At 37.5% G+C, this 24706-nt stretch overlaps 2 protein-coding genes across 6 annotated transcripts in view; one reads left to right on the top strand and one right to left on the bottom strand.

The window, feature by feature from the left end:
- NCAPG (non-SMC condensin I complex subunit G) overlaps window positions 1-10638 on the bottom strand; it is a 46294-nt gene extending 35656 nt beyond the window's left edge. The window contains exons 1-4 of one of the 4 annotated variants that reach the window (XM_067735598.1): window positions 10299-10638; window positions 9107-9310; window positions 8366-8594; window positions 6467-6612 (exon numbers count right to left, since the gene is read on the bottom strand). In XM_067735598.1, coding sequence (XP_067591699.1) covers window positions 6467-6612; window positions 8366-8594; window positions 9107-9310; window positions 10299-10409 — 690 coding nt within the window. In that variant the 5' untranslated portion in view covers window positions 10410-10638. The other 3 variants (XM_067735599.1, XM_067735601.1, XM_067735600.1) reach the window with 3 other exon arrangements.
- DCAF16 (DDB1 and CUL4 associated factor 16) lies at window positions 10513-22957 on the top strand. Of its 2 annotated transcripts, none has more exons than XM_067735621.1 (2): window positions 10513-10863; window positions 19833-22957. In XM_067735621.1, exon 2 carries the CDS (start codon window positions 20458-20460, stop codon window positions 21106-21108), a length of 651 nt encoding a protein of 216 aa, XP_067591722.1. In that variant the 5' UTR covers window positions 10513-10863; window positions 19833-20457; the 3' UTR covers window positions 21109-22957. The 2 variants fall into 2 exon arrangements, with proteins under 2 accessions (XP_067591722.1, XP_067591723.1); XM_067735622.1 differs by having other exon boundaries at window positions 19818-22957.
- The last annotated feature ends 1749 nt before the right edge of the window (window positions 22958-24706 follow it).

Here is a 24706-nt window from a genome sequence, read left to right as displayed (position 1 = left end):
TGAGACGCTAAGGCGGCTGCTGCTGCCGCCACCAAGAAGCCTGTGTGCGAGCACAGGTCACTATACAACCCTCCCTTCCCTTCCGGGGAGCCTGTGCAGCCCGCCACTGCCAGGGTTTCGTGATCCAGGGACAACTTCCCCGGGAGAACGCACGGCGCGCCTCAGGCGGATACCACGTCACGCTGGCCTCTGCCGCCGCAGGCTTGCCCCGCACTCCATACTGATCCCTCCCCCCAGCCTGAGTGAGCCAGAGCCCCCGAATCAGCAGCTCCTTTAACCCCGTCCTGTCTGAGCGAAGAACAGACGCCCTCCAGCGACCTACACGGAGAGGCGGGGTCAAATCCACAGCTGAGCCCTGGGAGCTGTGCAAACAAAGAGAAAGGTAAATCTCTCCCAGCACCCTCAGGAGCAGGGATTAAATCTCCACAATCAACTTGATGTACCCTGCATCTGTGGAATACCTGAATAGACAACGAATCATCCCAAATTGAGGAGGTGGCCTTTGAGGCCAAGATTTATTATTTTTTCCCCTTTTCCTCTTTTTGTGAGTGTGTATGTGTATGCTTCTGTGTGAGATTTTGTCTGTAGAGCTTTGCTTTCACCATTTATCCTATGGTTCTATCCGTCCGTTTTTTTTTTCCTTTTTAAAAAATTTTTTCTTAATAATTATTTTTTATTTTAATAGCTTTATTTTATTTTGTCTTACTTTATTTTATTTTCTTTTATCGTCTTTCTTTCTACTTTTTCTCCCTTTTATTCTGAGCTGTGTGGATGAAAGGCTCTTGGTGCTGCAGCCAGGAGTCAGTGCTGTGCCTCTGAGGTGGGAGAGCCAACTTCAGGACACTGGTCCACAAGAGACCTCCCAGCTCCACGTAATATCAAATGGCGAAAATCTCCCAGGGATCTCCATCTCAACACCAACACCCAGCTTCACTCAAAGACCAGCAAGCTACAGTGCTGGACACCCTATGCCAAACAACTAGCAAGACAGGAACACAACCCCACCCATTAGCAGAGAGGCTGCCTAAAATCATAAGAAGTCCACAGACACCCCAAAACACACCACCAGACGTGGACCTGCCCACCAGAAAGACAAGATCCAGCCTCATTCACCAGAACACAGGCACTAGTCCCCTCCACCAGGAAGCCTACAAAACCCACTGAACCAACTTCAGCCACTGGGGACAGACACCAAAAACAACGGGAACTATGAACCTGCAGCCTGCAAAAAGGAGACCCCAAACACAGTAAGATAAGCAAAATGAGAAGACAGAAAAACACACAGCAGATGAAGGAGCAAGGTAAAAACCCACCAGACCTAACAAATGAAGAGGAAATAGGCAGTCTACCTGAAAAAGAATTCAGAATAATGATAGTAAAGATGATCCAAAATCTTGGAAATAGAATAGAGAAAATGCAAGAAACATTTAACAAGGACATAGAAGAACTAAAGATGAAACAAGCAACGATGAACACCACAATAAATGAAATTAAAAATACTCTAGAAGGGATCAATAGCAGAATAACTGAGGCAGAAGAACGGATAAGTGATCAGGAAGATAAAACAGTGGAAATAACTACTGCAGAGCAGAATAGAGAAAAAAGAATGAAAAGAACTGAGGACAGTCTCAGAGACCTCTGGGACAATATTAAACACACCAACATTCAAATCACAGGGGTTCCAGAAGAAGAAGAGAAAAAGAAAGGGACTGAGAAAATATTTGAAGAGATTATAGTTGAAAACTTCCCTAATATGGGAAAGGAAATAGTCAAGTCCAGGAAGCACAGAGAGTCCCATACAGGGTAAATCCAAGGAGAAACACGTCAAGACACAAATTAATCAAACTGTCAAAAATAAAATACAAAGAAAACATATTAAAAGCAGCAAGGGAAAAACAACAAATAACACACAAGGGAATCCCCGTAAGGTTAAGAGCTGATCTTACAGCAGAAACTCTGCAAGCCAGAAGGGACTGGCAAGACATATTTAAAGTGATGAAAGAGAAAAACCTACAACCAAGATTACTCTAACCAGCAAGGATCTCACTCAGATTTGATGGAGAAATTAAAACCTTTACAGACAAGCAAAAGCTGACAGAGTTCAGCACCACCAAACCAGCTTTACAACAAATGCTAAAGGACCTTCTCTAGGCAAGAAACACAAGAGAAGGAAAAGACCTACAATAACAAACCCAAAACAATTAAGAAAATAAGAACAGGAACATACATGTCGTTAATTACCTTAAATGTAAATGGATTAAATGCTCCCACCAAAAGACACAGACTGGCTGAATGGATACAAAAACAAGACCCATATATATGCTGTCTACAAGAGACCCACTTCAGACCTATGGACACATACAGACTGAAAGTGAGGGAATGGAGAAAGGTACTCCATGCAAATGGAAATCAGAAGAAAGCTGGAGTAGCAATTCTCATATCAGACAAAATAGACTTTAAAATAAAGACTATTAGAAGAGACAAAGAAGGACACTACATAATGATCAAGGGAGCGATCCAAGAAGAAAATATAACAATTGTAAATATTTATGCACCCAACATAGGAGCACCTCCATGCATAAGGCAAATACTAACAGCCATAAAAGGGGAAATCGACAGTAACACAATCATAGTAGGGGACTTTAACACCCCACTTTCACCAATGGACAGATCACCCAAAATGAAAATAAATAAGGAAACACAAGCTTTAAAGGATACATTAAACAAATGGACTTAATTGATAATTTATAGGACATTCCATCCAAAAACAACAGAATACACATTTTTCTCAAGTGCTCATGGAACATTCTCCAGGATAGATCATATCTTGGGTCACAAATCAAGCCTTGGTAAATTTAAGAAAATTGAAATTGTATCAAGTATCTTTTCCAATCACAATGCTATGAGACTAGATATCAATTACAGGAAAAGATCTGTAAAAAATATAAACACATGGAGGCTAAACAATACACTACTTAATAACGAAGTGATCACTGAAGAAATCAAAGAGGAAATCAAAAAATACCTAGAAACAAATGACAATGGAGACATGATGACCCAAAACCTATGGGATGCAGCAAAAGCAGTTCTAAGAGGGAAATTTATAGCAATACAACCCTACCATAAGAAACAGGAAACATCTCGAATAAACAACCTAACCTTGCACCTAAAGCAACTAGAGAAAGAAGAACAAAAAAACCCCAAAGTTAGCAGAAGGAAAGAAATCATAAAGATCAGAGCAGAAATAAATGAAAAAGAAATGAAGGAAACGATAACAAAGATCAATAAAACTAAAAGCTGGTTCTTTGGGAAGACAAACAAAATTGATAAACCATTAGCCAGACTCATCAAGAAAAAAGGGGAGAAGACTCAAATCAATAGAATTAGGAATGAAAAAGGAGAAGTAACAACTTACACTGCAGAAATATAAAAGATCATAAGACATTACTACAAGCAACTCTATGCCAATAAAATGGACAACCTGGAAGAAACAGACAAATTCTTAGAAATGCACAACCTCCAAGACTGAACCAGGAAGAAATAGAAAATATGAACAGACCAATCACAAGCACTGAAATTGAAAGTGTGATTAAAAATCTTCCAACAAACTAAAGTCCAGGACCAGATGGCTTCACAGACGAATTCTATCAAACATTTAGAGAAGAGCTAACACCTATCCTTCTCAAACTCTTCCAAAATATAGCAGAGGGAGGAACACTCCCAAACTCATTCTACAAGGCCACCATCACCCTGATACCAAAACCGGACAAGGATGTCACAAAGAAAGAAAACTCCAGGCCAATATCACTGATGAACATAGATGCAGAAATCTTCAACAAAATACTAGCAAACAGAATCCAACAGCACATTAAAAGGATCATACACCATGATCAAGTGGGGTTTATTCCAGGAATGCAAGGATTCTTCAATATACGCAGATCAATCAATGTGAAACACCATATTAACAAACTGAAGGAGAAAAACCATAGGATCATCTCAATAGATGCAGAGAAAGCTTTCAACAAAATTCAACACCCATTTATGATAAAAACCCTGCAGAAAGTAGGCATAGAGGGAATTTTCCTCAACATAATAAAGGCCATATATGACAAACCCACAGCCAACATCGTCCTCAATGGTGAAAAACTGAAAGCATTTCCACTAAGATCAGGAACAAGACAAGGTTGCCCACTCTCACCACTCTTATTCAACATAGTTTTGGAAGTTTTAGCCACAGCAGTCAGAGAAGAAAAGGAAATAAAAGGAATCCAAATCGGAAAAGAAGAAGTAAAGCTGTCACTGTTTGCAGATGACATGATACTATACATAGAGAATCCTAAAGATGCTACCAGAAAACTACTAGAGCTAATCAATGAATTTGGTAATGTAGCAGGATACAAAATTAATTCACAGAAATCTCTGGCATTCCTATACACTAATGATGAAAAATCTGAAAGTGAAATCAAGAAAACACCCCATTTACCATTGCAACAAAAAGAATAAAATACCTAGGAGTAAACCTACCTAAGGAGACAAAAGACCTGTATGCAGAAAATTAAAAGACACTGTTGAAAGAAATTAAAGATGATACAAATAGATGCAGAGATATACCATGTTCTTGGATTGGAAGAACCAACATTGTGAAAATGACTCTACTACCCAAAGCAATCTACAGATTCAATGCAGTCCCTATCAAATTACCACTGGCATTTTTCACAGAACTAGAACAAAAAATTTCACAATTTGTATGGAAACACAAAAGACCCCAAATAGCCAAAGCAATCTTGAGAACGAGAAACGGATCTGGAGAAATCAGGCTCCCTGACTTCAGACTATACTACAAAGCTACAGTAATCAAGACAGTATGGTACTGGCACAGAAACAGAAATATAGATCAATGTAACAGGATAGAAAGCCCAGAAATAAACCCACACACATATGGTCACCTTGTCTTTGATAAAGAAGGCGGGAATGTACAGTGGAGAAAGGACAGCCTCTTCAATAAGTGGTGCTGGGAAAAATGGACAGGTACACGTAAAAGTATGAGATTAGAACACTCCCTAACACCATACACAAAAATAAGCTCAAAATGGATTAAAGACCTAAACATAAGACCAGACACTATAAAACCCTTAGAGGAAAACATAGGCAGAACACTCTATGACATAAATCACAGCAAGATCCTTTTTGACCCACCTCCTAGAGAAATGGAAATAAAAACAAAAACAAACAAATGGGACCTAATGAAACTTCAAAGCTTTTGCACAGCAAAGGAAACCGTAAACAAGATGAAAAGACAACCCTCAGAATGGGAGAAAATATTTGCAAATGAAGCAACTGACAAAGGATTAATCTCCAAAATTTACAAGCAGCTCATGCTGCTCAATAACAAAAAAACAAACAACCCAATCCAAAAATGGGCAGAAAACCTAAACAGACATTTCTCCAAAGAAGATATACAGACTGCCAACAAACACATGAAAGAATGCTCAACATAATTAATCATTAGAGAAATGCAAATCAAAACTACAATGAGATATCATCTCACACCAGTCAGAATGGCCATCATCAAAAAATCTAGAAACAATAAATGCTGGAGAGGGTGTGGAGAAAAGGGAACACTCTTGCACTGCTGGTGGGAATGTGAATTGGTACAGCCACTGTGGAGAACAGTATGGAGGTTTCTTAAAAAACTACAAATAGAACTACCATATGACCCAGCAATCCCACTACTGGGCATATACCCTGAGAAAACCATAATTCAAAAAGAGTCATGTACCAAAATGTTCATTGCAGCTCTACTTACAACAGCCAGGAGATGGAAACAACTTAAGTGTCCATTATCGGATGTATGCACAAAGATGATGTGGCACATGTATACAATGGAATATTACTCAGCCATAAAAAGAAATGGAATTGAGTGATTTGTAATGAGGTGGATGGACATAGAGTCTGTCATACAGAGTGAAGTAAGTCAGAGAGAGAAAGACAGATACCGTATGTTGACATATATATATGGAACTTAAGAAAAAGAAAGTGTCATGAAGAACCTAGGGGTAAGAGAGGAATAAAGACACAGACCTACTAGAGAATGGACTTGAGGATATGGGGATGGGGAAGGGTAAGCTGTGACAAAGCGAGAGAGTGGCATGGACATATATACACTACCAAATGTAAAATAGATAGCTAGTGGGAAGCAGCCGCATAGCACAGGGAGATCAACTCGGTGCTTTGTGACCACCTAGAGGGGTGGGATAGGGAGGGTGGGAGGGAGGGAGACACAAGAGGGAAGAGATATGGGAACATATGTATATGTATAACTGATTCACTTTGTTATAAAGCAGAAACTAACACACCATTGTCAAGCAATTATACTCCAATAAAGATGTTAAAAAAAAAAGTATTTTAAGAATACAGCTTCTTGTCTTTTAAGAACATGTCTATATAAGATATTGGACTTATTTACCTGATAAGCCAGCTTTCTGACAGCCTCTTTCACATCCTTGGTGCGCCCTACAATTTTTGGCAAAGTCTTTGCTGATGGCGCAATACATGATAACACTGCCCGCCTAACTTCTGGATTTGAATCATTTTCAATCAAAGTAGCATATGCTAAAAATAGAGCAATACATTTTAGTACGCTAACAACATATTATTTAGTTAGCCATAGTCATAGATAACCCACATTTTGATATTTAATCTTTAAAATGATAAAAATCATTTTTTAGTCTTACACATTTAATTTTAGCTGAAGATTTTTTTCTGCCAACATCCCTTAAAAAGGACAGAATTAGAAATTAGTCAATGGACTAGGCAGGAAGGCTAAAACTGAAAATAAATAACCCTAAAGATCATGGAAAATCCATCATTCAGATTATGTCTTTGCTACTCTTTAAGATTTAGAAACAAGTCTAGGATGGAAGCCAGTTTATTTTAAACGGATATGGCTTTATAAAGAGCTCAGTATTTTGATTTTTAATGAATCCTAAAAAGAAATAACTTCTGATCTTATCATTGAACAAAACTCATTTCCTGTATTTAAATATTTATTCACCTCTATTTCTCAGATTTTCCCATGCTTTATAATCAAGTATATGTTGACTACTAAACATATATGTTTCACATATTATTATGCCCCTCATTCAACACCAAAAAATACCAACTACCACCAGTTATCAAAATTATAAAGGTAGTAACAGGGACAAAGAGAAAAACAAACCAGAAGAGTTCCCAAAATAAACCTAGGCATATATGGAAAACTGGAATATGACTATCTTTATGAGCCCAGAGGTAGAGAAAGATTTCTTAAATAAAAGAAAGTGCAAATCATACAGGAAGAGACTGGTAATTCTGACATTAGGAATTTCTGCCCCAAAAAAGACATAGTGAAGACAGTGAAATAATCCATCGAAAGCAGGAAGATCTAACAATTCATATAACCCAAGGATTTCCCTTCAGAATATATAAAGAACTCCAATTAAGACAAACCAATAGAAAAATGAGAACACGTTAATAGGCATTATACAGAAGAAACAAAATTGGCTGCTAAATATATGAAAAGATGCATAACAATGACATATGATACACACAACCTGATTAACAAAAATTTAAAAATCTGACAGTACCAAACACTAGAGAGGATATGGCTCAATGAACAAGTTTATGCACTGTTATTGGAAATATAAATTGATAAATGTTTTGTAGAACACTTGTACCTCATCTAATAAAGCTAAATGCACATATCCCAACAAGTCCACCCTTAGGTACATATCCTAGAAAAACTGTGCACCAGAAGCCATGTACTGTGTAAGAAAGTTCATAGCAACGACACTGTATTTTAAGAGGAAAATAACTGGAAACAACTAGAAGGTCCATCAATAATAGAAACAATAAAATTGTCTTACATTCATACAATAGAACAGTATATCAGTAATGTATCAACATGGATGAATGTTACAATGAGAAATAATGTTGAGAGCACAGAAAAATATAGTATGATCCACAAAACATACAAAATGATACGCAAAACTTAAACATTATTTAGAAGTATATACATGTGGTTAACTGTTTAAACAAACAAAAGGGAACCCAAAATTCAAGATATTCGTTAATTCAGAGGAAGAGTAATATAACTAGAAAGGGACATAAGATAGGCTTCAGAGGTATTGATGATGCTCTATTTATTTTTAGGTTGGATGGTGGCTACTTGGGTATTTTTTTTTAATCATATATTTTTACATACATGTATGTGTGTGTGTGTATATAAACTATGCTCTTCCATAATATTTCATAATAAGAAAATTCATCTGCTGAGAATTTAACAAAGTCAGTGAAACTGAAAAAGGATTTAAGGAGCTATACATACCATTAACCACCAGGCATTCATCATCTTTGGGATCCTGAAGGCGTGAAAGAGCAAGAACTGCCTGTATCCTTACATTTGGAATTTTATCTTTTAATCTAATAAGCATGGCTTCATTAATTTTATCAAACAAATCATCATCAATCTGGGCATTTTCTGGCATATTTCCCAAGAGCTTGTTTATGAGCTGGCACACTCTAAATCTAACTGCATTGCTGTTTGCTTCATGAGACTAAAACAGAAACAAAACAAAATTTATTCCAAGTCACATACCATTACTAAATAATGACATACCATTTGAATTCTATGTTTAGAATTCAAGAATTTATAGCAATAATTCATTCCTTGCAGAAAAACTATAATGCTACCTTGATCCATATATACATGCTAAATACACATTACATAACATAAAAGTCTCAAAATACACAGTATAAAGTATCTGCTAAATTACAAAAGCATATTCCTCTTCGGAGGAACTCTTTACTTTTGAACTAGAGAACCCATTTCAAACAAATGTATGTAAGAACTGGTTTAGAATGGTCATTAAAAATTCAATGCTGGAGTTTTTAAAAGTTCACTTTTTAATCTTAATGACAGTTCTAATATTTCCTATAAAAGGCAGATTCGTTCAGACATTTTCTCAATTACCAGATATTCATTCTCTAAGATATACAAACTCCCATGGCCCTTTTAAAATAGTAAAATTTTCTACAATATTCCCTCGAAATTCTAGTTTTCGTATACCTTTAATAGAAAAGTAAACAAATAATTTAAAATGCCACCATCTTCCTCTTCTTCATCATCTTCCATATCTGATTGGTGAAATGAAGTAACAAACTTTGCTGCAAATTCTATTATCCTCTCCACAGCTGGTTCTCGTTTATAGACCACCATAGCATATTTAAGGTAATTAACAAACTCCTCATAAAAACCTGTTTTGTCATCCACCTGAAAGAGAAAAGAAACCCTTCACAAACTGCAGAGATAAAATCCTTTTTTCTCAACATTACTCTAAGACACTGAAAACACCAGCCCTAACGCAAACAAACTAAAATCATTATTTAGTAAACTCTCAATTATCCAAACCATCAAAGGGGAAATAAATTTGCACTAATTTCTCTCCAGAGAAATTTATTTCTCCCAGGAAGAAAACAAACATGAATTTTGACAGTGAAAGGACTCCTCTGATTTTTTTTTTTTAACACCCTTGAATTCTCAATATGATGCCTTGGTACCAGTTTAGTAAAAATCTGCTTCTTCATGAACAACCCAAAATCAACCACAGCTTTTGCATTTTACCGTATTACCCTTAATATTACACAGCAATTTCCTTTTGATATAACTCACATCCTACCTCATATCCTCAAGCCCTATACTGACTTACAATTTTTCTCGGACCTCAAGATAATTTATTCTCCCGAAATTCATGGTCCTATTCTTCTTGAGGTTTCATTTAAAAACGAAACAAACAGTAAATTCATGGTCCTATTCTTCTTGAAGTTTCATTTAAAAACGAAACAAACAGTATTTACATGACTAAGAAGAGCCAAGTCCTAACGATTAATTTGCTAATTGGTGATTTTATACAATTTAACAGTGGGGCGAGGTTTACGTAATTAAATGTGGGCGGTGATCTGAGGGACAACACCGCGTTCAGGATCCACGCTGCGGCCCTACACTAGATGCCCGGTCGCCACGGTACGCGCAAACTCTTCTCCAAGTTCACCGCCAGAGGATTAACGGTCCGCGCCGGAGGCCGCTGGGAAGAGGCGGGGGGGAGGGGAGGGTTTGCCTCTCCGAACCAGGTCGTGAAAGTTAAGGAGGTTGGAGTCTTGGTGCGCGGAGTCGGGAAGGTCGCGGGAAGCCCCCGGGAGAGGCCAGGCCGAGCCGGGGAAGGGAGGGGCGGGGGCCCGGTGCCGCGGGCCGCATCTCTTACCGAGTGGTAGGTGCGGCTCAGCGCCACCACCAGCTTCGCCTGGTTCTGGTGCGGCTGCTGCGCCAGCTGGAAGGCCTCCTTAATCGGCAGCAGCCTCTTCTCCGCCCCCATGGCGCCGGGACCCTGTCGTGACGAAGCCTGTCAGCGCTCGGCTTCAGCTGACCGACTGACCACGGTCAGGGACTCCACAGGTACGCTTCAGTCTCCAGTCTGCAGGCGGCCGACAGCCGAGGGCGTGGTAACCGCCAGAGCGTTCAAATAACTCCCGCGGGAGAAGGAAATACGCGAGACTATCGCGAGAGTTTAGAGCGGCGAGAGTGGGAAGAGATGGGACCACCCCCTTCAACCCCACCAATGGGGCGCTTGCGCTTAGGGTCTTTTAAACCGTTTTCCGAGTGGGAAGTGGCGTTTCTAAGAGGAGGAGGAGTTGGCGCCCCCGGAAGTGGTATCCACCGGAGTGCGAGCCTTACGGCGGAGTGACTGTTGGATCAGAGCTGGTGGCGCCAGGCTTAGTCGTGTCTTGAGGCTGGGAGTGAGGCGAGGAAGAAGAACGGATCCTTCTTGGGTGAGAAAGGGAATCTGCTGAGGGGACGAATCCCTGCCCCCGCTGAAGGGGAGGAGGGATTCGTTCGGAGATCCGTCAAGAAGGGAGAGCTAGGGAGTGCTGGGCGGCGGCCTGGTTTCTACTGGAAGGGAGGATGTTCCGAGGTCTCCAGATGGAGGCGGGCCGCAGTATTTTTAAGCCTTAGGTCCGCGTCTGGTGGAGAGTCTGCAAACGTGTAAGGCAGTATGGGAAGAGAGGCACGGGTTAATTTAGGTACAGCTTGTTCTAGATGTACCGGCTTTCGAGGCCTGTTTACAGAGGTGCATAACGGCAATGTTTTCAACACAGAATGGAAAAAGAGTTTAGGGTAATGGTAAGATAAAGAAATTTGGAGTGCCTTCCGGCAGGAACTAAGTCTTTATTTAAACTGTTCTTTAATAGAATTATTTGAGACAATTATTAACATCTAAAGAAATAGATTACAAAGCAGCCTGTACGCCTTTTTTCCTGTTGAACTACCTTTCCTCCCTAGCAGCAATGGATTTTCTGAATTTACTGTTAATTTTTATGTATTAATGATATCTGAATAAATCTCTGAATAAGTATCTTGTATTGTTTTCATGTTCTAACATTATATGAATGATCCTATGTATGCAACTTGCTTTTTTCACTCAGTATTATTTTTGAGGTTTATTCATATTGATATTTTCATAACCATAACAACACCTTTTGGACCCATTGTCGAGGAAAAATTAACCAATGGTTGATCTAGGAAAGAAATGGAGAATTTTATTCAAGCCAACCTGAGGGTTATAACCTGTGAGACAATCTTTCAGGAAGCTCAGGACTGTCCTGCCCTTTTGAGGTCTTAAGCACAGTAATATATGGGGGATTTTTTGGGGTTTTTTTGTTTTTGCGGTACGCGGGCCTCTCACTGTTGTGGCCTCTCCCGTTGTGGAGCACGGGCGCCGGACGCGCAGGCTCAGCCGCCATGGCTTACGGGCCCAACCGCTCCGCGGCATGTGGGATCTTCCCGGACCGGGGCACGAACCCGTGTCCCCTGCATCGGCAGGCGGACTCTCAACCACTGCGCCACCAGGGAAGCCCAGTAATATATGTTTTTGAGACAAAGGGTTATACGTCAAATGACGTATTATTGACAGTTTACACAATCCAGATCTATAGTTACAAAGAGAGTAGTAGGTCATGGGTCATCTTGACTCCTTACAAGATTAAGAAGGAAGGTTATCTCCTAAGGAGGTTTGGTTAGTGCAGATACACAACACACACTAAAGGGGAGGGAGGAGGCCCAAAACAGGCAGAGAAAAATTTTATGTTTAAATTTTTCTTGTCTTGCCATAAAGTATGAATTTTATTTCATCACCTTATATGCCAAGACACTGTTCTAAGCACTTTACTTCATTTAATCCTTAGGCACAACCCTTGTAAATTCTTTCCGTCTTTTTAAGAAGAGGAAACTGAGGTACATATAGGTTGCTCTAGAATTCTATTGTATGAGCATGCCATAATTTATTCATCTATTCTCTTCATAGTCCTAATTCCTGAAACATTGCAGGTATTCAAATGCTAGTTAAAATAGTAAATATGGTAGCAGTAATAGTAAATATTGGGTTGCCCATAATTTCAAAATTATCAAAATGTCTAATTTCTGAAAAGGCAAGAGGGGTGGGTATTTTAGGTTAATCAGCTAGAGGGAAAGCAGAGGTTTAAGAGTGCATGGAATATAGTCGATAACATTTATAATCTCACTATAGCTAAAATGTAGAATACCTAGACAGCTGTGGTGAAAGAAACCTAGAACGGGCATTAATTTTTTAACCAGCTATATCCAAAGTATCATTTCAACATGTACTCAACATAAATTATATTGATGAGATAATTTACATTCTTTTTTTTCCTATTAAGTCTTTGGAATTGGGAATTATTTTACACTAGCTACATTTCAAACTGCTCAATAAACATGGGGCTAGTGACTACAGTATTAGATAGTGTAGAACTATTCTTACTTTGGGAACCACTGAATATACCATTTGTTTTTCATGTAAAATCAACTGGTGAACTAAAAGTTAGAACAAACTAATATTTGGAGAAATTTTTCTTATTTTGTGGCCTTTAATTGCTCAGCTCTCCTTATGCTTTGGGTGCCTGCTACCTTTGTTGCTTTGTTTAACTGTGAAATTTCTAACAATATTATTTCATTTACCATATTTTATTTGGTTACCCACAAATGAGAGGTGACTTCATACCATTTTGTCATTACTGAGGGATGAGGCATCTGGCCACCAGAGGTCAGCCTAAGTATATTTTGACCATCTTGGGCAGGGGGGATTAATAACATGTTTTTGTTCAGTATTTTTGGAACATTATCTGAAAAGTTAAAAAAAAAGATACTAGATTACAAAAATGGCAGCCTTTGGAATGGAAGAAAATATTTTCAAGCCATATATCCTGTAAGATGTTAATATCAAAAATATATAAGGACTCATATAATTCAGTAGCAAAAAAATTAATAATAACCTGCTTTAAAAATGAGCAAAGGACCTGAATAGACATTTTTCCACAGAACACCTAAAAATGGCCAACATGTATATGAAAAGGAGCTCAACATCACTTATCATCAGGGAAATGCAAATCACAACCACAATAAGGTATCACTTCACACCTGTCAGGATGGCTGTTATCAAAAAGTCAGAAGATAACAAGTGTTGGTGAGGATTAGGACCCTTAAACACATTGGTGGGAAACAATATGGAGGTTCCTCAAAAAAGTAAAAATAGAGCTATCATATGATCCAGCAATCCCCCTTCTTGGTATATATTCAAAGGATAAAATTACTATCTCAAAGATATATCTGCATTCCCATGTTTATTGCAGCATTATTCACATCTTAATCTTGGTTAAGATTGGAACCAAGATATGGAAATAATCTAAGTGTCCATCAATGAATGAATGAATAAAGAAGATGTGACATTTATATACATACACAATTAAGTCTTTAAAAAGAAGGAAATCCTGCAACTTACAACAACATGGGTCAACCTGGAGGACATTCTGCCATGTGAAATAAACCAGACACAGAAAGACAAATACTGTATGATCCCACTTATATGTGGAATCTTAAAAAGTTGAACTCATAGTAATAAAGAGTAGAATGGGAGTTATCAGTGGCTAGCGGGTGGAGGAAATAGATATCAAAGCATACAGACTTTCTGGAGACCTAATGTACATCATAATGACTATAGTTGATCATGTATACTTGAAATTTGCTGAGAATAGATCTCGAGTGTTATCATCACATGCAAAAAAAACACATAGTAACTGTGAGGTGATGGGTATGGTAATTAGCTTGATTGTGTAACAATTTCACAGTGAATACGTATATCAAAGCATCACATTGTACATGTTAAATATATGTAATTTGTTAATTATACCTCGATAAAACTGGTAAAAAAAAAAAAGATGCTATATTAAGCTTAAACTCACTGCCTTTAGGTTACCTGTGTCTTGACTTTTTCTCTAAATGCTATAGGGAAAAGAACACACTGTAGCAACTAAACTAAGCAAACTAACTAATTCGTATGGTAAGGCTATTTAGTTCTGAAATTACAGAAAAATGGTTCTGTCAAAGTAAATTATGCATGGGAGTGTACAGAGTAAGTGGTTAATTCACTTTTGATATGAGGGTATTATTACTCATGGAATGTAAAGAGGTAACAGTGATGGGTTCACTCTAGAATTTACATATGCCTTCAAAGAAACTGTTTTATTTTTGCTTAACAAAAAAAAGTAGGGTGAGCCTTTTAAAGAATGCTTTGAGCAACATAATTACTGAAGTATAGCCAATCAATAATCATGCAAATGGAATCTGGTTGAAATGAAAATAGTAAAAATATAAGAGGACAGAAGAATTAAAAGCTAACCCCTGGGGACTTCCCTGGTGGTGCAGTGGTTAAGAATCCGCCTGCCAATGCAGGGGACACAGGTTTGAGCCCTGGTCCGGGAAGATCACACATGCCGCGGAGCAACGAGCCCGTGCGCCACAACTACTGAGCCTGTGCTCTAGAGCCCGGGAGCCACAACTACTGACCCCGTGCTCCGCAACAAGAGAAGCCACCGTAATGAGAAACCCACGCACCGCACCGAAGAGTAGCCCCCGCTCGCCACACTGAAGAAAGCCCGGGTGCAGCAACAAAGACCCAACACAACCAAAAATAAATAATTAATTAGTTTTTTAAAAAAAGTTAACACCTGTCTCAATAAAATACGGTATGTTTTAAATTTTCCTTTTGTTTTCAGATTGAAGTAGGTAATAATATTATAAACTTTTTAAAGTATTTGCACTCATGTTCTTAAAGATGAAGTTATAAGCAGTGACCTTTATGTTGCTTTAGTAGCATTATCTTTGTTGATCTTGTTTAAAAAAATTATTTCATTTGTCTTTGTACAACATACTACCAAATCACCTGAATATAATTTAGGAATTTTTGTCTCCCTAGAATAAAAGTGAAACATGCTTGTATAGTTACTTACAGCAGGCCTTCATCATTCTCTCATTAATTTTTCCAAAAAATTTGCTAAGCCCCTAATACGTGCCAGACACTGCAGAGAACTAAATTAGATAAAGAATGAGTAGAAGCCAGAGAAATGTTTTTTAGAGGAATAGTACCGACACGAAGCCAGACCATATCCACTTCAGTGTGTATTTGAAACTAGAGATGTTTGCTAACTTTCATTTCGGAAATCATTCCTACATGATGGCATGAGTGGGATCTTGATATTTTGGTTTTGCTTTTTTCGTTCAGACCTATGCCTTTAGTCCATCCATGTTGCTATGTATACTTCTAATGTGCTTTTAACACATGTTAACCTATCCACTCCTCCAGTGATGGAAGCCTGGAATGCTTCTATTTCTTTACCATCAAAGATGACTCCCCAGAGTACATGTTGGTCTTATGGAGAATTTCTCTGCTATATATACCCAAGAGTGGAATTCCTACATCATGAGTTGTGCAAATAGTTTGACTAAGTAGTGCTGCCAGATTGCTCTTCAGAAAGGTTACCCCAGTCTGTAATCCCACCAGTAGTGCTGGTTTCTAAGGGAGTTCCTTTAGTCCCCTCACGAACACTTGGCTTTTTCCAGCTTTCTGATTTTTACCAAAATAATAGAATAATGTGATATCTATTTACTCATCATATAGTTAATGGCCTGTGGATTTTCTCTTCTGTAAATTGGATATTTTTGTCCTTTGTCCATTTCTTTATTGAGACTGCTACCTTTTTGGTTGTTGTTGATTTGTAGTTAACTTTGTTCTTGATGTGTTTAGTTCAATCCAAAAATACTAATTTTGATGTAATTGAATTCATCGTATTTTGGTCTTGTGCATTATGTTTTTTTAAGAAGTGCTTCTCTGGCCCTAAGTCACAAAGATATTCTTCTGCATTATATTCTATTAACTATATAGTTTTACAATTCTCCTTTAGGTCTTTAACCTGTCATGAGTCCTCCTTTGTATGTGGCATTATATAGTTATACAGTTTTATTTTTCTTCATGTAATGAGCCAGTTTTTACCAATATTACTATATACTAAATGCATTCATTCCCCCTTGATTTATGTGCCAACTTTACTGTATACTACATTCTTAAGTCTTATGTGGCTCTATTTCTGAGCTTTGTTCCATTGGACTATTTGTTCTTATACTAACCACCCTACTTTAATTTCTGTGGCTTCTGTAACATGTGTAATAATATGTGTTAATATCTTGTAGGCCATGATATTTACTTTACTCTTCTGCTTAAATAGTTTGTTTAGCTATATGTGGAATTTTATTCTTAACATATTGGAATTGTACAAATTAATTTGGAAAAAAGTTCTTTATAATATTCATTGTTCCATCCAAGAGCATGGAATGTCTGTCTATTTTAAATCATCTATGTCCTTCATTAGAATTTTACAGTCTTCTTCATAGAGGTCTCGCATATTATTGATTAGTTCTTAAATCCTTTATAGGTTTTTTATTTTGCCCCTATTGTGCAAGTGATGTATGTAATACATTTCATGGTTAGTATTGCTGGTGTTAAGAGTGCCTGGGGTCAAATCCTGATTCTATCACTTAGTAGATATATGACCCTGGACAGGTAGCTTAAGCCTCATGTATAAAATGGGGTCAATAAAAGTACCTATCTTATAGGATTGTTAGGAGAATTTTAAATGAGTTAACATTTGTGCAGTTCCTAGAATAGTACCTGGAAAATTTTAAGAGCTATATAAATAAATTAATGAATAGTCATAGGTTAATCTCAGATCCAGGAACTTTGTTGAACTCTTTTATTAGCTCTAATAGTTTATAAGTTAGGCTTTTTTTAATGTTAGATGACCATATCATCTGTAAATTAGTAGTTTTATATCTTTTTTCCAGTTCTCACACCTTTTTTAAAAAAAACATTGATTAGGACTTTGGTACTTTGTTACACTGGTACTTTGTTACACAATATCAGTCCTTACATCCTTATCTAATTTCTTTTTTTTAATTAATTTATTTATTTTTGGCTGCGTTGGGTCTTTGTTGCTGCGCTCAGGCTTTCTCTAGTTGTGGCGAACGGGGGCTATTCTTCCTTGTGGAGCACGGGCTCTAGGCGCGCGGGCTCTAGAGCTCAGGCTCAGTTGTCATGGCGCACGGGCTAAGCTGCTCCGCGGCATGTGGGATCTTCCTGGACCACAGATAGAACCCTTGTCCCTTGCATTGAGAGGCGGATTCCTAACGACTGCGCCACCAGGGAATTCCCTAATTTCATTTTTAAAGGGAATATATCTGAAGTTTCTCATTTAGAATATTTGCTGAAAGTTTTTCATAGATAATTTTTACCTTGTTGAGAAAGTAACTTTCTCTTCCTAGTTTGGTAAGAGCATTTTGTTTTTTAAAACATAAATAGGTGTTGATCAAGAACCAAGAACGGTTAAATATCCATAGTTAATAAAATTATCTAATTTATTTTATTGCTGTAGTGACTTATATTTATAAATTTTATGAAGTTGAGATATTCTTGCTTTCCTATGATAAGCTCTATATGATTGTGACATTCTTTTTTTCTTTAATACACTATTACATTTTGTTAGGTAATATTTGAAATTTTTGCAAGTGAAATGAGCCTTTCTTATTTGCTTCATCTCTAGATTTGGAATTAATATTTTATTATCCTCATAAAAGGAGTTTTATGCTATTTTTCTTTTTTCTGGAACAATTTATATAAAATATGTATTAATTTCCTTGGAAGTTTAGTGGAACTCTCTTATAAAACCATTTGCACCTGGTGTTTTTAATAGGTTGTTACCTTTTGAGTTTCTTTAACACTGGTCTGTTTTATTCAAGTTATCTATTTCTTCCTTTACAAATTTTAGTATTTTATATTCTTCTAGAATTTAGCCATTTTATCTAGGTTTTCACATTTTAGCATATATTATGTTTTTAATTTTGGGGGGGTATTTTAAAATCTCTTTCCTGATAACTCTCACCAGTTTTGTTTTTCTTATTCATATTTTCAGAAAACCGTCTTTCAGTTTTATCACTCTATTATTCTTTTATATACTATTTAATTTTTGCCTTTATTATTTCCTTTCAGCTTATTTTGCTGTTGCGCTTTTCCATTGTCTTGAATTGAATGCTTAACTTGTGCGTATTTAAACTTCCTTGTTTCCTCATCAGTGTATTTAAAGCTATAAATTTCTTCTAGGCACTGGTTTGGCCATACCCCACAAATTTTTGCTTGTGAGGTTATATTATTATTCAGTTTTATATCTAATATCTTTTATGATTTCCATTTTATTGATTCATGAGCTATTTAGTTTCCTAACAGGATTACTTTTAACTAACCTTTAATATCTACTTTTATTGCATTATGGTTAGAGAATTTAGTCTAAATGAAATTGACCCTTTGGAATCTAGTTATACTTTATAACCTAATGCATGAACTATTTGTGTGTGTGTGTGTGTGTATGTGTGTACTTAATATCTGTTCTGTTTGGTGTAGAGTTTTGTATACTTAAATAATATAATACCTAAAGTATATTAATATTTTAACTTTTTCAGAATGCTTGTATCCCTGCTTATATTCCCCTGTCAGTTCTATTAGTTGTTACTAGAGAAATTTTGAGGATGTGCCTTTAGGGTCATAGATGTTTATGATGAGTGTATCACTTTCATTGTTTTCCTTTTACTAGTATTATCATCAATCTTTGTCCCTTATATTTTTTTGCCTTGAAATATTTTTTGTTGGATATTAAGGTTGCTGTCCCAGCTTTATTCTGGTCCACAGTTACCTGATATATATTTTTTCATATTTTTAGCTTTGACCTTTTTTGGTTCTTTTTGCTTTAAAATATCTTTTGTTAGCAGCATATTGTTAAATCTTGTTTTGTTTGGTTGATCCAGTCTGAGTGTCTGCCTTTTAATTGTCAGTTTAAGCTGTTTATATTCATTTTAACTCCTGCTATATTAAGATTTATACCTGCCATCTTCCCTCATTATCTGTAGAGTATGGTCATAGGACCACAACCTCTGGGGTCCCAGCAAGAGTTCTACAACCAGCTCTACAACCAGCACAGGTCCCCTAGAACTAATCCCAACAAGCACCTCTAAAGATAAAAAAGATATCTTTTATAGCTCCCTATTTGGAGTTTGGAGCATAAGGGATCTGCTCTTTCCTGGGCTAGAACTGCATGATAAAAAAACTAGCCCAGATATGTACCAACAAAAGATTAAAGTGGCCCCAGGCTCTTCTTCCCAATTTTGTCTTGGTAGGATCCATTCCCAGTAGGAAACTCTGCCTAAACTTATGTGCTAGAGATGGGAAAGCTGATAAGGCTTCTTGCTCAACACCATGTGCTTGGATAGTCTATGAAGTTAGATGGATAATAATGTTACCCAGTGCTTTCAGGCTTTAATATCATGTCTCTAGTCTTCTCATTCACAGGTTAAGGCTACCTTTCCAGATAGTCCAACAACTAAGTCACCAGTTTCCAAGGACATTTGCACCACCTATGGAAAACATCAGATCCGTGCACACCAGACAGATCCTTGACACCTCGTCCCACCATCTCTCTGCGCAAAAGTTGCTGCACCAGCGGACAAAGAAGGCGACCACTGAGTTTCTTTTTATTATGAAATAGATATAATATCTCTGCCAGCAAAAAAGAGTACACAAAGTGTCTCCTCATAATTTCACAACCAGTTGAGACCATGCTAAGAAAATCAGCTTGCCTAGATGAGGACCCCTTCTCTTCTTGGGTAGCCAGGATTTGAAGGAGAGACTCTGACCTGTGCCACTGGTAAGTGACTAAATTTTACACACTGAACTGGTCCTGAGAACTGAGCTGTCTTCTTTGTAAGTGAAGAATATACAACATAATCTTGAAGAACTGCACAGTGGTGCAAGCCAGAGGCATACTGTGTGTGTGTAACAGACTGAGAAACAGACAAATGAATCCTATTGAAAGGATTTCTCATCTTCTGCTTCTATTTGCCAGTGTTAGTGTTTTACTGGCTTAGATTGTTACCTTTTTCTGTTACCTTTTTTTCTATACTGTTGTTCTATTCTAATGGGTCCTAGAAATCCCTCTCCTGACCCCTTATCAGAATCAGAAAGTGAGGAAGAAGAAAATGCTAACTACCTAAATGAGAGTTCTGGGGAAGAGTGGGATTCCTCTGAAGAAGAGGACCCTGTGGTGCCCAACCTAACACCTCTTGAGAGTCTTGCCTGGCAGGTTAAGTGCCTTTTAAAATATTCTACAACTTGGAAACCTTTAAATCCTAATTCCTGGTTGTATCATGCTAAACTCTTGGATGCTAGCACACCAGTCCATATACTACGAGAGATAGGACTAAGACTCTCCCATTGCTCCCATTGTGTACCCAAACTGGAACCGATTCCTGAATGGCCTCCTCTAGCTTCTTGTGGAGTCCCACCTTTTCAAAAGCCCCTTATGAGTCCCAGCCGGCTTTCTAGAGATCATGCCACTCTAAATGGGGCACTGCAATTTGCCACCAAACAGTTAAGCCGAACATTGAGTAGAGCCACTCCCATACCTGAGTACCTAAAACAAATTCCTAATTCATGTGTTTCTGGTTGTTGCTGTGGCTGGTTAACTAAAACAGTTAAGGAAACAACCCGCACTGAACCCATCAACACTACTTACTCCTACACTGACTTCCAAAAGGCAGTTAACAAACTCCTAACTGCATCACTATAAAGATCCACCATTCCTTCTCATATCTCTCGTGTTGCCAGTTGAGAAAGGAATACAGTTACACAGCCCACAGTTGAGGAACTAACAAACATCTTCTCAACCAAACTGTCCTGATATGCCAAAATACGATCAAGTACTGAATATAATACCCAAGAGTCCTGTAACTCCAGTACAGAAGATGTGCATTGTGAGCATTCACTTTGAAAGACCCTGTGGTTAAAATGAGAACTTCAGTAGAGAATTAGTCAAAAGGGACCTTATTACAAGAGATAAGTTGACTATTCTCCACACTTAGTTCTCCCCGCAGTTTACTCTGCCTGTCTAATGGACTTAACTAGATACCTAATTATTAATGGGAAGGAAAAGGAGGCCACTACCCCATTTGTTACCCAACTTTCAGAATAGCCATTGTGGAAAGTGGTAAGTTAGCTACTCCCAGTAACACCTTTCTGAGCATACTTTTCTCTGATACTCATTTCTAGGGAGGTAGCTGAGTTAAATTGAATAACTAGATAAAAGAAAATGGTGGGAATATGGATTTATCTCCCTCTTTTTATATTGGTAGACCTATATATGGCACCCTTTAGGAGTTCCTGTTTTGGGGGGAGGGAGTGCAGTAGTGTAGTAGTAGTCTACACTGCTCCAAACCTATTATGGAACCTGCAGTTACGGCATAAACATTTTATAGGCTCCCACCAGGCAGTCTCTAGCTAAAGTGGCTTATAAGATCATACCTGGGGATTAAACAGACACCTGTTCCGTAGGCAATTATATTTCCTGCATCTTGGCATCCAGACCTTAGTCAAGAGCAAATAAAACCCATTCCAAAGACCAATGGGAAAAAATTAAGAGAGCATTTATGTTAGTGGATTAAAGTATTTCATCTGTATGATGTTCCCTGGAGCAGTACTTCATGCACTTTCCATGTCCATTGCAAACTTTTCAGGAACTTTACTGCAGAAATTCTCAGCCTAATACAGTCTGAAGTTGAAGAGTTTTTTAGCATCATTGTTTTCCTACATCTAGCTTTAGATTTTTTATTCTGGCTGAATAGAAAGCATATGTACCCTTGTAAATGAATCTTGCTGTGTTTATTTAGATGAGTCAAAACGTAGAAATCAACATACATAAAATGCATGAGACCAGTAAGTCTTTTCACACACCTACAATAAAGAGTGAAACCTTTGTGTGATCCTGGTTGATTGGGCATCTAAAGGGAATCAGAAAACAGATTGTTAAAGATATATATCTCTCCTTATTTTAGTTTTGCTTTTTCCTGTTCTCCATAATTAAGTGCTGTATACAGTGTGGCATCAAAAAATTGAAGCATTAATGGAATCACAAATTCTATAAATGTATAGCAACTTTAAGGAGAGAGGAGAATGTTTATAACCTAATGAGTAGTTTCTGCTGAACCTTAGTTGTCTCCTCTTAAGGAAAAAGGAGGGAATTATAGTAGGTAGAAAAAAATACTTGTTAATGGAAAACTTGTTACTGAACTGAAACCATATAATGTTAGTGTAACTGAATGTATCAGTAACTGTTCCTATGTAGATGTTCTATGAAGTTGGTTTTTAAAATGTTACAAAAACCTGTTTCTTTCTTTGTTTCTTTTTTTTCTTTTTTTTTTTTTTTTAGGGGAAGGTGGGAAGAGGTAGAGGGGTCTAAAAATTAAAATCTGTTGATGTTTATGTAACCATCATATGTTCCTGTGTGTGTGTGTGTGTGTGTGTGTGTGTGTGTGTGTGTGTAAAAGTGCCTTGTTCATGAACACATTTTTGCTGTTCATTCCCAAAGGAAGCCTTTCCCCAGCTTCCCAGCTGAATAAACCAACAGCTTTGTACATGCTGAACAGAGTATGGTCATTTATTCTTCACAAATGAAATAGATTCTGCTTTGCTTAAGGCATATTCAACATTCACCAAGTGCTGAATAGAGTCCATAGAGATACAGTGTATCTGATAGGAGGTGACTTGGCAGCTCTAGAAAAGAAACACAGTTGAAGAGGAAAGTGTCAGATATGCAGTCAAGACCCAGATTTGAACCCATTTGTTTGTATATAAGTAATTCCAGGTTGCACAAAATGATTGATAGATACCTAAATAAGCCTTAAGCCTTTACTTCTTTTTGTGCGCCATGGTGTGGGGTTAGGGGTGAATTTACCACTTTCACACTCTCCCTCCATGGGCCTTTGGTTAAATGCAGTCCCCATAATTAGGATAAAGAAGGATGAATTTATTCCCTATTTATAGAAATATGTATCAAAAGAGTAAGGAAACAGAATTTCTAAACCAACAGACATCAATGTATTTAAAGGTATTATTCTGTCTTGGTGCAGATAGTCTCTTTTTGTTGAAGCAGCTCAGATACCTTGAGCCCAGAAGACGATAAACATGTTTTTTTAAGCCCATCAGCTTTCTAACAGAAGAAATCTAGACATGGCAGGAGGAGGGCAGATGTTAGGTCACCTTTAGGGAATTATTTTGCTGAGACTCCAATCACAACTGTCCATCTAAAACATTTTCTCTATGGTGAAAACAGTGTTTTGATATTAGAGTAGATTCTTAAAGCAATTAGGACTTTAGAAGTCACTTGGGTTGTTTTCTTACTGAAAACATAAATTCTCTTACATAATAAATGATTTTCTACTTTTGGCTGCATTGTTAGAGAATTCAATATCTTTTGGAGCAGCCCATTAGTTTTAAATAGAAATTTAGTCATTTAATAACATTATGGAGTGCCTACTATAATCCAGACACTCACTGGGAGTGCAAAATTAAATCAGATGATATACATAAGAAATCAGTTTTAAAATATATTGAACCAATGTGAATTACCCCAAGGCTTTTGGCCACTGATGCTCATTTACTGTGAGCTAGGGTCACAGAATATAAGCTTACTCCTTACACTGGCCATTAAATATTTGAAAATGAGACAGTCATCGAAGTGTAGTGGGAATTCAGATGGAGAGCACACTCCAACAATTAAACCCCACAAGAGGTAGTCAGCTAAGGGAATACATAAAATAAATAGGTATTTTATACACAGATTTAAATTGTATATACTAAATTCACAAGGCAGTGGCACACAAAGATCAGGACCAGAAGTGTTATGCTCATATGGCTGGGGTATGTATAAAAGCCCAGAAAGTCTGGATAACTACTCAGACTTCATGAGACAACTTTATACAAGCTGCTGGCACATAAGTTCTACTAATGAGTGGTATCCATTGGACTGAGGAAAATTGAAGGAGCTACACTAACTGACACCAACCACCAGGTATTTCTTCTGTGTCTACTTGCCGTCATCAAAAGGAAAATCTCTGTGGTGTATCTTTGCCAGTTTTGAACAAAATTTAGTTAATGGCTACATGTTTAAGTGTGATCCTTGTATATAATCTTCTAATCTCTTTCTATTGGTGGCAGCAGTAGGATTATATACTATACAATTTTTGGATATGAGACTAAGGAAAGGGAGAGGGTAAAGGTATCACAGTGATCTGATCTACCCAGCTCCTCTTAGCTGTAAGAGCTATGACCAGCCCTTCTCAATAAGGTATGGAAAAAGAATACTTGATTTTAGAATAATGATTTAAAATAAC

The sequence above is a fragment of the Pseudorca crassidens genome, chromosome 4 (assembly GCF_039906515.1).
Source record: "Pseudorca crassidens isolate mPseCra1 chromosome 4, mPseCra1.hap1, whole genome shotgun sequence".
Taxonomy (NCBI): Eukaryota; Metazoa; Chordata; class Mammalia; order Artiodactyla; family Delphinidae; genus Pseudorca; species Pseudorca crassidens.
This window is presented reverse-complemented; position numbering and strand designations above follow the sequence as displayed.